Source organism: Entelurus aequoreus, linkage group LG01, assembly GCF_033978785.1.
Source record: "Entelurus aequoreus isolate RoL-2023_Sb linkage group LG01, RoL_Eaeq_v1.1, whole genome shotgun sequence".
Lineage (NCBI taxonomy): Eukaryota > Metazoa > Chordata > Actinopteri > Syngnathiformes > Syngnathidae > Entelurus > Entelurus aequoreus.
The window spans coordinates 25,121,670-25,137,186 of record NC_084731.1 but is presented as its reverse complement, the minus strand read 5'-3'; the positions used below and the strand labels follow the sequence as shown (position 1 = coordinate 25,137,186).

General features: G+C 38.8%; 1 protein-coding gene across 1 annotated transcript in view; it reads left to right on the top strand.

The window, feature by feature from the left end:
- The window catches only part of grm6b (glutamate receptor, metabotropic 6b), a 96,412-nt gene that overhangs the window by 70,809 nt on the left and 10,086 nt on the right, over positions 1-15,517 (top strand). The window contains exons 10-11 of the mRNA XM_062046151.1: positions 4,665-5,288; positions 8,504-8,815. Coding sequence (XP_061902135.1) covers positions 4,665-5,288; positions 8,504-8,815 — 936 coding nt within the window. The remainder of the gene's footprint in view (positions 1-4,664; positions 5,289-8,503; positions 8,816-15,517) is intronic.

Sequence of the window (15,517 nt, the reverse complement as noted above, 5' to 3'; positions counted from 1 at the left end):
AACAGTTTTTGTCATCATTGTCCAAATATTGTAACGTCTGTCGAGACGCTTTGAGGACATGAATTCCATCCATCACTTTACTGAGCAAAACTCTTTATTGTCGGCCATAAACACATCACCAAAACATTAGTAAAAAAAATGATTTCTAGCAAAAGTGGTCATTTTCTGCAGTACAAACCAGACCAAAAGCAACTTTGTTATATCAACAGCAGCCGCTCGCTCTTTCTCACTTGCGCCAACACATGCACATATGGCACTTAGCCAGTGATGCGTTTACAGCCACACAAAAAGTCGGACAACTCCAACACCACACATAAAGTGTCATTCCAGGTCCTTACACTATGATTTACCAATCAAATGTGTGCTTATTCTAGTGTCATTTATTAGGAATCTTCATTTATAAATATTAATCATGAAATGCTATTAGTACTATACTAATAAAAAGATATTTTTTACAAACAGGAAGTTGCAGGAATGTACACATGATCCCCTGCTTACATCTCATTGTGCAACATGTGAATGTTTTAATGGGAACTAAATGCAATGTCTGAAAGGGGTACAAATTATTTCCAAAGCATGACCTCCACCCAGACAAACAATACAAGTACACAGTTCATGAAAAACAATATTTGTTGTTATTGTCATTGTAAGTGGGCCTAAACACTTATGTTAAAAAAAGGAAATGACTGCTGTCATTTGATTATAATAATAAGAGAATGTTGTATGTCTATCTGTGTTGGCCCTGCGATGAGGTGGGGACTTGTCCAGGGTGTACACCGCCTTCTGCCAGAATGCAGCTGAGATAGGCTCCAGCAACCCCGAAAGAGAGCGCACGTCTCTCTTCTCCGGTTTGTGACACAAGAAGAATCAGAAGAACTACGACACTAACACACTTTATACTACATTAAAAGTAATGTAAAATAACGCAGTAACGCATCATGTAGTAACGGTAACTGAGTTACTGAAAAATAAAAAATAACGCGTTAGATTACTAGTTACCGCCGAAACTAACGGCGTTACACTAACGCGTTACTTAACGCGTTAGTCCCAACACTGGTCGTGAACACACTGGTCGACCGCAGACGGGGCAGTCAGCACACCTCACCAAGGCACCACTGCTTTCTGCTGCAAATGGTCCTCTCTCATTGGCAAGAGTACAAACCTTAGCTAGCCTTATTTACTTGCTGGGATGCCAGAGACACTAACTCTGCAACAGGAGCAGCTGTAGTTGAAGAATGCAAAGTAAATGTGGCAGTCCTGAATGCTTTCAACCTTGAAGGGTGCAAGATTGCCTGATTGTATACACCAGGGGTGGGCAATTACTTTTTACCGGGGGCCGCATGAGCAACCCGAGCACTGCTGGAGGGCCACATCGACAATATTTCAATTAAATTTTGCTCAATATTATTTTTGATGTATACCGTAAGATAAATAATAATAATAATAATAATTATTATTATTATAATAATAATAATTAATAATAATAATAATACTTTCATTTAACCTAACTTAACTTTATACCAAAAGCACTGCTTTGGAAATAATTTGTACCCCTTTCAGAGATCACATTTAGTTCCCCTTAAACATCCTCATGTTGCACAATGAAATGTAAGCATAGGATGAAGTGTGCATTCCTGTAACTTTCTCTAGTAACAGCATTCCATGATTAATATAAATAAATTAACATTTATAATAAATGAGAGTAAAATAAGCACACGTATGACTGAGGAGTCATAGTGTAACTTTGTGTGGTGTTTGAGATGTCCGACTTTTTTGTGGCCTTAAACGCACCAGTGGTTTAGTGGTATGCGTGTTGGTGACAGATGACAAGTTGGTTTGTATGGCAGAAAATGACTAGTTTTTCGAGATAGAAGTGTTTTACTCATGTTTTTGGTGTGGTTATGGCCGAATACAAACAGTTTTGCTCAATAAAGTGATCGATATAATTCCTGTCCTCGAAGCATCTTGATAGACGTTACAATAATTGAACGGTGTTCAATTGAACGGTGTTGACGAACACCGTTAGGGCCGCTTGTTGTCACTGTCACTCAGAGTTGCATTGCAAAATTACACAGAATAAATGTGTTTATTTTGTTTAGAATTCAGATGGGATTTGATTTGGTGCGCGGCATATATTTGCTGTGCGCAGAGGACGCTTGAGCAGTGCGCAATTGCGCAAGCGCGCACCTTAGAGGGAACGTTGCTTGGCAGTCCATGTCTTGTTGAAAACACGCCATTCGTCATCAACTTTTCTCTTTTTAGCGTCTCGGGTGTAAACCGTGCATCACTTGTTGCTGTGCACCTTCACTCACAGGTTACACACGGACATACGCATATAAATAACACTTTTCAAAATAAAAGCAGCACAGTTGTATTGTGCGCACGACATAGATGTTTTTTCAACTTTATTTTGTAATTTGTGATTGCAGCTGTTCACATTCACTCACAATCACGCACGCGCATACGTCCACACGGAAGTAATATAAATAACGCTTTTCAAAACAAAAGCAGCACCGTTGTATTGCACACTCGACATAGATACTTTTTAAAATGTATTTTGTAATTTATGATTGGCCTCACGCGGGCCAGACAGGGACGCACAAAGGGCCGGATGTGGCCCGCAGGCCGCAGAATGCCCAGGTCTGGTATACACTAACATTTTCCCTGGGTAGAATCCACCCAAAACCAACTTTACCTTCTATTACTACTGCTGGGTGAAAATCACCCAAACATGTGCCTGCTTTGGATTAGGAAAACACCCAAAGACAATGCTGAAGCTACCCTGAGACCCATGAAACTCAGATAAACTCAGCATAATGTAAATCCCAGAAATGTATTTGCTCAGGTGAAAACCACCTGGCATAGGTGTTTTAATCATGTTTTAAAGTTTCTAACCTTAATTGGGGGTCCTTGAATGCACCACAGTTATGAGCAATGGTATGCAAAAGTGAAAGTTGTACATAACTTTCTCCTTTGCAGCCACAGGTAGATTTAGTGTGTTATTTTTTTTTTTTTACATGCCGTATTTTTCGGAGTATAAGTCGCACCGGCCGAAAATGCATAATAAAGAAGGAAAAAAACATATATAAAAGTCGCACTGGAGTATAAGTCGCATTTTTGGGGGAAATTTATTTGATAAAACCCAACACCAAGAATAGACATTTGAAAGGCAATTTAAAATTAAAGCTGCAAGCAGCGATGGACGGGACCGACTTTGAGGCCTGATTGGGCTGCTGCCCCCGCGGTAGAAGATGGATGGATTATTACACAGAGAAAAAGTTGTGTACACATGTATTATACTTGAAGTACATTTGTGCAGGTGGGTGCGAATGTACCCATTACCAGAGCTGTACACATATGCTAGACACGCACGTCAAGTTAACTTTCAGTTTCGATACCTGCCAAGTAGACTAAAACACCCTTAAATTGGCCTTGGTTGTGCTCTAAAAGGATAAACAATAAATACTTCCTGTGTTTGTATCCATGCCCTCTCACACACTTATGTTGTACTACGTATATGCTAGGCACGCACATCAAGTTAACTTTCAGTTTCGATTCCTGCCAAGTAGACTAAATCACTAAAATTGCCCGGGGTTGTGCTCTAAAAGGATCAACAATAAATGTTCCCTGTGTTAGTATCCATGCCCTCTTACACATGTATGTATTATGTATAGGCTAGGCACGTACGTCAAGTTAACTTTCAGTTTCGATTCCTGACAGGTTGAATAAAATGCCTTAGAATTGGCCTTCGTTCTGCTCTAAAAGGATAAACAATAAATGTTCCCTGTGTTTGTATCCATGCCCTCTCACACACTTATGTTGTACTATGTATATGCTAAGCATGAACGCGAAGTTAACTTTCAGTTTCGATTCCTGCCAAGTAGACTAAAACACCCTAAAATTGGCCTGGGTTCTGCTCTAAAAGGATCAACAATAAATGTTCCCTGTGTTTGTATCCATGCCCTCTTACACATGTATGTATTATGTATAGGCTAGGCACGTACACCAAGTTAACTTTCAGTTTCGATTCCTGACAGGTAGAATAAAATGCCCTAGAATTGGCCTTGGTTCTTCTCTAAAAGAATAAACAATAAATGTTCCCTGTGTTTTTATCCATGCCCTCTCAATAAAGAATAGTGAACAACAGGCTGAATAAGTGTACGTTATATGAGGCATAAATAACCAACTGAGAACGTGCTTGGTATGTTAACGTAACATATCATGGTAAGAGTCATTCAAATAACTATAACATATAGAACATGCTATACGTTTACCAAACAATCTGTCACTCCTAATCGCTAAATCCCATGAAATTTTATACGTCTAATCTCTTACGTGAATGAGCTAAATAATATTATTTGATATTTTACGGTAATGTGTTAATAATTTCACACATAAGTCGCTCCTGAGTATAAGTCCGGCCAAACTATGAAAAAAAACTGCAACTTATAGTCCGAAAAATACGGTATATATTTTATCTTAACATTTATGATGTGTTTTTTTGGATATAACTGCTTGGGGTCCCGGTAAACATCCCCATTTTCCCCTTTCGACGCCCCTGGGTATTGGTACAACTCACAACAAGGAATTGAACATTTTAGCAGAACATTTCTTGACCTAATGAACTGTAGTTGGAACTCTAACAGTAAGTTCTTCTATCCCAGCCAGAGGAGATGCAGTGGTCAGGCGGTGAGCGCAGGATCCCAGAGTCCGTATGCAGCTTCCCCTGCGAGTCTGGTGAGAGGAAAAAGATGGTGAAGGGTGTTCCCTGCTGCTGGCACTGTGAGCTCTGTGACGGCTACCAGTATCTGCTGGACGAGTTCAGCTGTGACATGTGCCCCTTCGATATGAGACCCTCTAAGAACCGTACAGGATGCCGGCCCACACCCATCATCAAGCTGGAGTGGAGCTCTCCCTGGGCCATAATCCCCGTCTTCCTGGCAATCCTTGGCATCCTGGCCACCACGGGGGTCATTGGCACATTCGTCCGCTTCAATGACACACCCATTGTTCGAGCCTCGGGCAGAGAGCTCAGCTACGTGCTGCTGACGGGCATCTTCCTCATCTACCTCATTACCTTCCTTATGATTGCCGAGCCCAGCGTGGCCGTGTGCGCCTTCCGCAGGTTGCTTCTTGGGCTCGGCATGTGCATCAGCTACGCCGCCATGCTGACCAAAACCAACCGGATTTATCGCATCTTTGAGCAAGGCAAAAAGTCGGTCACTCCCCCCAAGTTCATCAGTCCTACTTCTCAACTTATTATCACCTTCATACTCATCTCAGTGCAGGTGAGTGTGCACTTCTTTACTAAAAAGAGCCATATTTTAATAATGTGGCCAGAAATGGTACTGCAATCACGGTCAAAATTCTGTAGTCCCTCTCTCCCTGACTGAGGTTGCCAGATACCCAGCCGAATCCAGCTCCATCGACTGGGCTACTCCAAGGAACTTCAAACTTGCACTGCCCTTTACTAGGGGTTGAGGTGCTGGGACTATAATAGCTAAATAGACAAGCGTTTTGTCAATAACAAATCTCTAACCAACACATTTTACACAGAAAATGGGCTATTTTCAGGAAGAAGTAGGTCTTGCCTGCGTACAATAACACAACAAATGGCAATCATATGGTTATTGTCAGTACTATCAGAAAACAAAGACTAAAACAAACTACAACCAACACTAGCAATGGTTCTACTGGTGAAAATAGGTAAAGCATGCTTAGCAGCCTAATACTGTACGCCCAAAACTAAAGAGGAGACATTTTACCAAGGTATGCCTATAGGCTACACGAATGAGGAATTATTTTATCATGTGATTTGGCTGTCTCAATACTTTTCACATTGCCATGATGACAGCCTTGCTAATGTTGGAACCCATTTCCTCAGCGTATCAGCATATTGAGAATGAAATAGGCACTGACACTACCCATATACTAGGCTGACCATACGTCCTCTTTTCCCCGGACATGTCCTCTTTTGCGGGGGTGTCCGGGGTGTCCGGGCGGGGTTTCTTAAATGCCTCAAATGTCCGACATTTTGAATTAGGGTTGCGTGTATTTTCAATGTACGTCCAGGGTTAAGTTAAGAAGGGGTTAAAAAGCAAAAAACTGAAGGTGCGCGCACATAGCAACATTCGTGAGGGAGGGGCAGAGACAGAGCGAGAGAGCTAGTGAGTGGAGAGAGACATGAAAACAAGAAATGCCGAAACGTAAATGCAACTTCACGGATGATTTTGCGGAAAAAGTATTTGTGTTTTCGTCCTGGCCGTGACACATGGAAAGCAGAATGTACTGTGTGCAAAGCAGCAACGTATGTATCTGTGGCAAATAAAGGGGCCAAAGATTTACAAGCCCATATCGACACTACAAAGCACAAAACAGCTCGTCTGCTGTTTTTTGTTTACATTTAATTAACTTGTTTTGAGGGATTATTTATGTTTAGATTATATACAAGAGGTTATTTTGAATATTTCTACCTCAGCAATTTTTTTTCCAAAACTGTGAATGTTACAGAATATAAGTGTGACTTATTTTGATATACTGTCAAGCAGTGTTGGCGTTAACACACTTTTTGTGTCTTTTTAACGCATTGAAATCAGAAAGGACGCAGATTATTATTTTTTTTTAAATTTTTTTTACCATTTGCGGCCCACAGCTAATGTTTTAAAGGCCCACAGCACATTCTAAAAATACTATTAAAATAAACAAAAACATAACAAAAGTGAAATAAAAAAGCTTATAGGTGAAATGTAATTTAGAAAAAGTTGCAATGTTGACTAATAAAACAAAGCTGTTTTTTTTTTCTTTTAAACGGTCATTGCTCTAAACATAATATTGAATCAAAATCAATGTTATTATGAATTATTGACCTATCAAAGGTTCCGATTACTTCACATCAAATATTCCACTTTGAAAAATATTTTTGGTGGAAGATTTTGCATATTTTGTGTGTTTGCCATAAAAAACAGTTTTGTTTGACAAAAAAGGGCGGAAAACAAACAAACAAACAAACAAAAACAACATAAAAAAACTAATACATTTTGAAATGAGGAATAGATCTGAAGTTGATGTAGACTCAAGAGATTTAAGCGTTAAATATAAAATGTATATATGCCCTGGCACACCATTATCATCATTTCATGACCCAAGCAAAACACTTTTTACACTTTTATACTGAAATAAATACACCAACAACTTATTCAATAAAAACATAGAAAAAAACTACCAGCAGCGGTAAAGTTTAGATCCATGAAGGAAAGAAGAAAGTGAATGAATGTTTTGAACTGAATACATTTACATATGTATACACATTTGTTTTCTTTTGTATTATCTTTTTTAATGAATTAAGTAACGTTTATGACAACCTTTTTCCACAACACAATATAGAATGTGAGATATAACAGGATAATGCATACATTTGTCATTTGTTTTCAAAATGCTTACAAAAAAGTGGGACCCCAAAAATTTACTGTGGGACCCCATTTTTATGACTTGATGGGGTGCCTGGCACCCCATTTTGAAAATTCCTAGCGCCAACACTGCTGTCAACACAGGAGAAAAAATGCTTTATTTAAAAAAATATATTATTTATAAAGCAAGTTCGAGTATCATTAGCAAATGTTCACCTAGTCCCGGCCTTGGCGTGCTGCCCGCCTTGGCACGCATATATGTGTCCTCTTTTTGGGATTTCAGAATATGGTCAGCCTACAATATACACATAGGTTTTATTTGTCGAAAATATATTTTGCCCTGTCAGTTTGAATATACATCGAAATACAAGCTAACGGGAATATTTTTCCCCCCATTAGCCTGTATGTCAATGTGTCATTGCTAAGCATGCTAAGCATTACACTAGGAGCTATGCAACATCACACTAAGCATTTGTTGCACGTACATACTAGCTTTGTTAGACAAGGTCATAGACTGTACTGGACAATATAGTTTACATATGAAATGTCCATTTATATTTATTACAAGTAATAAGAAAACGTAAATGCCTGACTTACATATAAAGGAGGAAATGAGCAAGTTTGGCATCAGATGAAAAAATCTTCTCCGCCTTCAATCGTCTCCATCTTTCGAAGGAATCCCGATACAAATCCTCGTTTTGTTCCTGGCTTTGTCATGAATAAGTTTAGAATCGTAACGACGCCTTTTAGATTTACTAAGGTCTGACATATTTAGTAACTTTACCAGTGGCACTACCAGACGAAGAGGGCGGTGCTTAACTGGCAACCTGAATGTGACACACTCACAGACTTTCTAATTGGTCAAACGGTAGAGGGCGGGACATCGAAAAATGAAAACAATAACAAGATTTGGGAATTTTGAAATGAGCTTATCCCGAACTACTGTTATCAGTTATAGAGGTATTCGAAAAGAACATGATTTATTATTGCCCTTTGACATATCAGGGCCATTTAATGATGTCTTGACATGAAATTATTACATATGGGTCCTTTAAAACCAAGAAGGTCCCAAAGTAATTACAGGTGTTCCTTTCTAGGTACTCGGTGTGTTCATTTGGTTTGGTGTGATGCCGCCTCATACCATCATCGACTACGAAGAGCAGAAGCCTCCGAATCCTGAGTTTGCCCGGGGGGTTCTCAAGTGTGACATGTCCGACCTGTCCCTCATCCTGTGTTTGAGCTACAGTCTGGTCTTGATGATCACCTGCACGGTGTACGCCATCAAAAGCAGGGGAGTTCCTGAGACCTTCAATGAGGCCAAGCCCATTGGCTTCACCATGTACACCACATGCATCGTCTGGCTGGCCTTTGTACCCATCTTCTTTGGCACGGCACAATCTACTGAGAAGGTATTTCTAAGCGTTGTTCAGTTCTTCTGGAATTGTGGGGGTTCATTTTTCTGTGGGTTGTAAAGGCTTTTGAACTGGAAAAAATAGGTAATGTTTTTAACCTGTGTGAAGTTGGCCCCCCCCCCCACCTTGTCCAGATCTCCTCAAACGTGTCCCAATCGTTTGCGCTCCGTTAGTGCTGGTTTTTGCTGCAAACATTTTCGTTTGTGCCGTTACGGATTTTAAGTTATTCTAAAATACAAATCACCCCAAACGTGTTCAAGTCGTTTGTGCTGGTTTCTGCTGTAAAAAGTATTGACCTAACTATTTAACCAGCCCTCCCCCACCTGCTCAAAACCTCCCCAAATCAGTTCCAATTGTTTGTGCTATGCTTGTGCTGCAAACATGTTTGGTTTAACTATTATAGTTCTGAAGTTATTAACAATTTATGTCGTGTCTTTAATCATAACTAGACCCCATACTATGTCAAAAGCTCTCCAAACTTTCCCCATTTGTTTGTGCTACATCTGTGATGGTTTGTGCTGTAAAATGTTTGGTCTAACTATTGTAGTTTTTAAATTATTAACAGATGTAATGAATACATTTACAATATGGTTAGATAAAAACAGACTATCCTAAAACCCCAGTAAAACTAAAAAATAAAGCTATTTGGTAACAGTAGAAAAGAAGGTCAAACACAATTACAAATAGTCAAAACAGAAATTGAAAGACCAAATGAAACCAAATTTCTAGGTATAGTGATTGATAATAAAATGAACTGGAAATCTCATATAAAAAATATGCAACATAAGGTGGCAAGAAACACGTGAATAAAGCTAAACCTGCATTGGACCAAAAATCACTCCATATTCTCTACTGCTTGCTAGTGTTTTTATTTTTTTAAAATTAAATCAACATAAAAAACACAAGATACACTACCAATTAGTGCACCAATCCAAAATACCTCCCTCCCCCATTTACACTCATTCACACAAAAGGGGTTGTTTCTTTCTGTTATTAAAGGCCTACTGAAACTCACTACTACCGACCACGGAGTCTGATAGTTTATACATCAATGATGAAATCTTAACATTGCAACACATGCCAATACAGCTGGGTTAACTTATAAAGTGCAACTGTAAATTTCCCGGGAAACTTCCGGTTGAAAACGTCTAGGTATGATGACGTTTGCGCGTGACGTCAATGGTTGAAGCGGAAGTATTGGGACACACTGTATCACAATACAAACAGCTCTGTTTTCATCGCAAAATTCCACAGTATTGTGGACATCTGTGTTGGTGAATCTTTTGCAATTTGTTTAATGAACAATGAAGACTGCAAAGAAGAAAGCTGTAGGTGGGATCGGTGTATTAGCGGCTGGCTGCAGCAACACAACCAGGAGGACTTTGAGTTGGATAGCAGACGCGCTATCCGACGCTAGCTGCCGACCGCATCGATGATCGGGTGAAGTCCTTTGTCGCGCCGTCGGTCGCTGGAACGCAGGTGAGCACGGGTGTTGATGAGCAGATGAGGGCTGGCGTAGGTGGATAGCTAATGTTTTTAGCATAGCTCTGTCGAGGTCCCGTAGCTAAGTTAGCTTCAATGGCGTCGTTAGCAACAGCATTGCTAGGCTTTGCCAGGCGGTACAGCATTAACCGTGTGGTTACAGGTCTAGAGTTTGGTAGTATTGTTGATCTTCTGTCTATCCTTCCAGTCAGGGGCTGATTTCTTTTGTTTCTATCTGCATTTAAGCACGATGCTATCACGTTAGCTCCGTAGCTAAAGTGCTTCGCCGATGTATTGTCGTGGAGATAAAAGTCACTGTGAATGTCCATTTCGCGTTCTTGACTCTCATTTTCAAGAGGATATAGTATCCGAGGTGGTTTAAAATACAAATCCTTGATCCACAATAGAAAAAGGAGAAAGTGTGGAATCCAATGAGCCCTTGTACCTAAGTTACGGTCAGAGCGAAAAAAGATACGTCCTGCACTGCACGCTAGTCCTTCACTCTTACGTTCCTCATCCACAAATCTTTCATCCTCGCTCAAATTAATGGGGTAATCGTCGCTTTCTCGGTCCGAATCGCTCTCGCTGCTGGTGTAAACAATGGGGAAATGTGAGGAGCCTTTCAACCTGCGACGTCACGCTACTTCCGGTACAGGCAAGGTTTTTTTTATCAGCGACCAAAAGTTGCGAACTTTATCATCGATTTTCTCAACTAAATACTTTCAGCAAAAATATGGCAATATCGCGAAATGATCAAGTATGACACATAGAATGGACCTGCTATCCCCGTTTAAATAAGAACATTTCATTTCAGTAGGCCTTTGATATTCTGGTTCCTACAATATAGAACAGTACAGTCTGCAAGGGATACAGTCCTTGAAGCACACATGATTGTGTGTGCTGCTGGTCCACTAACATTTTCATTAATTACTATTTTTTATGTAATTGTTTTTATATTGTTTTACTTTCTTTTTTATTCAAGAAAATGTTTTTTATTTATTTATCTTATTATTATTATTATTTTTTTTTTTAAAAGGACCTTATCTTCACCAGACCAGGTTGTCAATGAAATTAGATTGTTTAAAGGGTTCTTAAAACCAGGTCCAGTCCAGATTATGTCCAGGTCGGGCTCAGCAACACACACCTTCATTTATGAAAATTAGGGAACACAACAGATTGCATATAATCTATTAACAAAATTACATTTTCAAAATAAGCATTTATGTACAGTCCTGGGCCAAAAATCACTTCATATTCTCCACTGCTCGCTAGTGTTACCATATCTGAGTTATTGTGCAGAAATATGGGGAAATAATTACAAACGTACGCTTCATTCATTAACTGTGTTACAAAAAAGAGCAGTTAGAATAATACATAGTGTTGGATATAGAGAACACTCAAACCCTTTATTTATTGAATCAAAAATATTGAAATTCCACAACATAGTGAATTTGCGAACAGCTAAAATTATACACAAAGCAAACTATAATCTGCTACCCAAGAACGTACAACAATTCTTCTCAATAAAATAAAATGAATATACCTTAGAGAAAAATGTAATTTAAAACATTTGTATGCACATACCACTTAAGACCTTTCGTATATCAGTATGTGGAATTAAATTATGGAATGGATTAAGAAAACAAATCAAACAATGTACTAATATGATCCAATTCAAGAAACTATTCAAACTGAAAGTGTTTACAAAGTACAGGAAGAAGAACCATGATAAACATTCTAAATTAATTGATAATATTATCTATCTCACCATATGAAATACAACTTACTTCACTATCCATCCATCCATCCATCTTCTTCCGCTTATCCGAGGTCGGGTCGCGGGGGCAGCAGCCTAAGCAGGAAAGCTTCCTCTCCCCAGCCACTTCGTCCAGCTCCTCCCGGGGGATCCCGAGGCGTTCCCAGGCCAGCCGGGAACGCCTCGGGATCCCGGTATAATTTGTGAATCTGCTTAACTTGATGTGGTGGTGGCGAGGTTTAAAAAACAAACAAACAAACAAAAAAAAACAGCCTTCCATGTTTTTGGACTGGAATTCTTAATCATGCGAACTTCTGTGCACTGATGCTTCTAGAAAGTCAGACTTTGGTGGTGCGGTGGTCGTCTTATATTCAGCTGCTCAGGTTTTTTTTAAACTTATATATATATATATATATATATATATATATATATAAACTTATTTATTTTTTTATAATGTTATTACTTACGGAGTATATTGTGAATAAATTGAGAACAGGAACTGAACAAAAGTGTTAGAAATTGCAATGTAAAGGAAAAGGGGTAGGATTAAATAAACTCTGCTTCTTCCTACTTCCTACTGTTCGGGATGAACTCAAACTCAACTCAACACAACTTAATTTAAAATTATTTTTAATCCAAGCTTGTTTGGATATGTAACTATGGAGAGAAATGCTTGTCTCTTTATGCAATCAAACAAAAAAAAGATGTTTCAAATTATTTTGCTATTGTTCACTTTCTTTGTACATAACTTTACTGATAGTATGCTAAGATTTACCAAACCAGCACAAACCTGAATCATCACACGTTTCATCACAGCTCGTGTTGTTGTCAGTCTGTCGTGATACTTTTTGCTTCAAAAAATGTCCCAGTATCCAATATATATATATATATATATATACACTGTATATATATATACATACACATACACGTACACATATAGATCTACAGTATATACACACATACTGTATGTATGTATATATATATATATATATAAATATATATACATATATATATATATATATATATATATATATATATATATATATATATATATATATATATATATGTGTATGTATATATATCTATATATGTATGTATATATGCATGTGTGTGAATGTGAGTCAGAAAAAAAACTATGTAGTTGAGTTTTTTCATACTTAACTTGTATTTGACTATTTTTTAGGGAGGCATTGACATGTTTTAATTCCAAAAAGAAAACAGAAAGTATGATCTCTTTGTTTACAATAGAAACATGAATAATATATCACGTAATATAAAAATTATGTAATGTGTTTGTTATGTTACTTTATTTAATTGTGGCCCTAAGGCTAGACTTGTTATATGGAAGAGTCAGAGGTCGGGTCGGGTCTTCTGAAAGATTTAACAAAGTCTATTCAAAACAGGTCACTTGTAAACGTTACAGCGTGTTAATCCTGCAAAAGCATTGATGATTGCGTACGTAAACACCACGAGCGGGCGCCTCCACCAGCAAGCTTCTGCAAAAGTGAGCCCCAATTAATAATTGTTCACTCTCTTTATAGTAAAAAATCAGATAAGTCCAATGGGTCAGAGAGTGCATGGGGTTGGGGGCGAACCCAAAGGAAAAGAAGCAACAAGTGTTTGAGGATGGGGGCCAATCCAAGCAGGATTTTTTTTTGGTTGTGTAGCTAATCATGTCATCATGCTTTTCTGCCTTGTACAAACCCCGTTTCCATATGAGTTGGGAAATTGTGTTAGATGTAAATATAAACGGAATACAATGATTTGCAAATCATTTTCAACCCATATTCAGTTGAATATGCTACAAAGACAACATATTTGATGTTCAAACTGATAAACTTTTTTTTTGTGTGCAAATAACCATTAACTTTAGAATTGGATGCCAGCAACACGTGACAAAGAAGTTGGGAAAGGTGGCAATAAATACTGATTAAAGTTGAGGAATGCTCATCAAACACTTATTTGGAACATCCCACAGGTGAACAGGCAAATTGGGAACAGGTGGGTGCCATGATTGGGTATAAAAGTAGATTCCATGAAATGCTCAGTCATTCACAAACAAGGATGGGGCGAGGGTCACCACTTTGTCAACAAAAGCGTGAGGAAATTGTTGAACAGTTTAAGAAAAACCTTTCTCAACCAGCTATTGCAAGGAATTTAGGGATTTCACCATCTACAGTCCGTAATATCATCAAAAGGTTCAGAGAATCTGAAGAAATCACTGCACGTAAGCAGCTAAGCCCGTGACCTTCGATCCCTCAGGCTGTACTGCATCAACAAGCGACCTCAGTGTGTAAAGGATATCACCACATGGGCTCAGGAACACTTCAGAAACCCACTGTCAGTAACTACAGTTGGTCGCTACATCTGTAAGTGCAAGTTAAAACTTTCCTATGCAAGGCAAAAACCGTTTATCAACAACACCCAGAAACGCCGTCGGCTTCGCTGGGCCTGAGCTCATCTAAGATGGACTGATACAAAGTGGAAAAGTGTTCTGTGGTCTGACGAGTCCACATTTCAAATTGTTTTTGGAAACTGTGGACGTCTCCGGACCAAAGAGGAAAAGAACCATCCGGATTGTTATAGGCGCAAAGTTCAAAAGCCAGCATCTGTGATGGTATGGGGTGTATTAGTGCCCAAGGCATGGGTAACTTACACATCTGTGAAGGCGCCATTAATGCTGAAAGGTACATACAAGTTTTGGAGCAACATATGTTGCCATCCAAGCAACGTTACCATGGACGCCCCTGCTTATTTCAGCAAGACAATGCCAAGCCACGTGTTACATCAACGTGGCTTCATAGTAAAAGAGTGCCTGCCTGTAGTCCAGACCTGTCTCCCATTGAAAATGTGTGGCACATTATGAAGCCTAAAATACCACAATGGAGACCCCCGGACTGTTGAACAACTTAAGCTGTACATCAAGCAAGAATGGAAAATAATTCCACCTGAAAAGCTTCAAAAATTGATCTCCTCAGTTCCCAAACATTTACTGAGTGTTGTTAAAAGGAAAGGCCATGTAACACAGTGGTGAACATGCCCTTTCCCAACTACTTTGGCACGTGTTGCAGCCATGAAATTCTAAGTTAATTATTATTTTCCAAAAAAAAAAAAAAGTTTATGAGTTTGAACATCAAATATCTTGTCTTTGTAGTGCATTCAATTGAATATGGGTTGAAAAGGATTTGCAAATCATTGTATTCCGTTTATATTTACATCTAACACAATTTCCCAACTCATATGGAAACGGGGTTTGTACCAGTGATTAGACGTAACACACATTTATGTCTCCAAAACAATAGATGGTTTAGTCAGCAAGCAAAGTGAAAGCTGCATAAGATGTGTGTTCTTCAAGTGAAGTCTAATGTGGTTCAAGACAAATGTGTGAAGTGCATATTTGCTCACTAATTTGTTATCTAAATATGGAAATGTTATCGACTACTCGGTTCCTAAACGAGTGT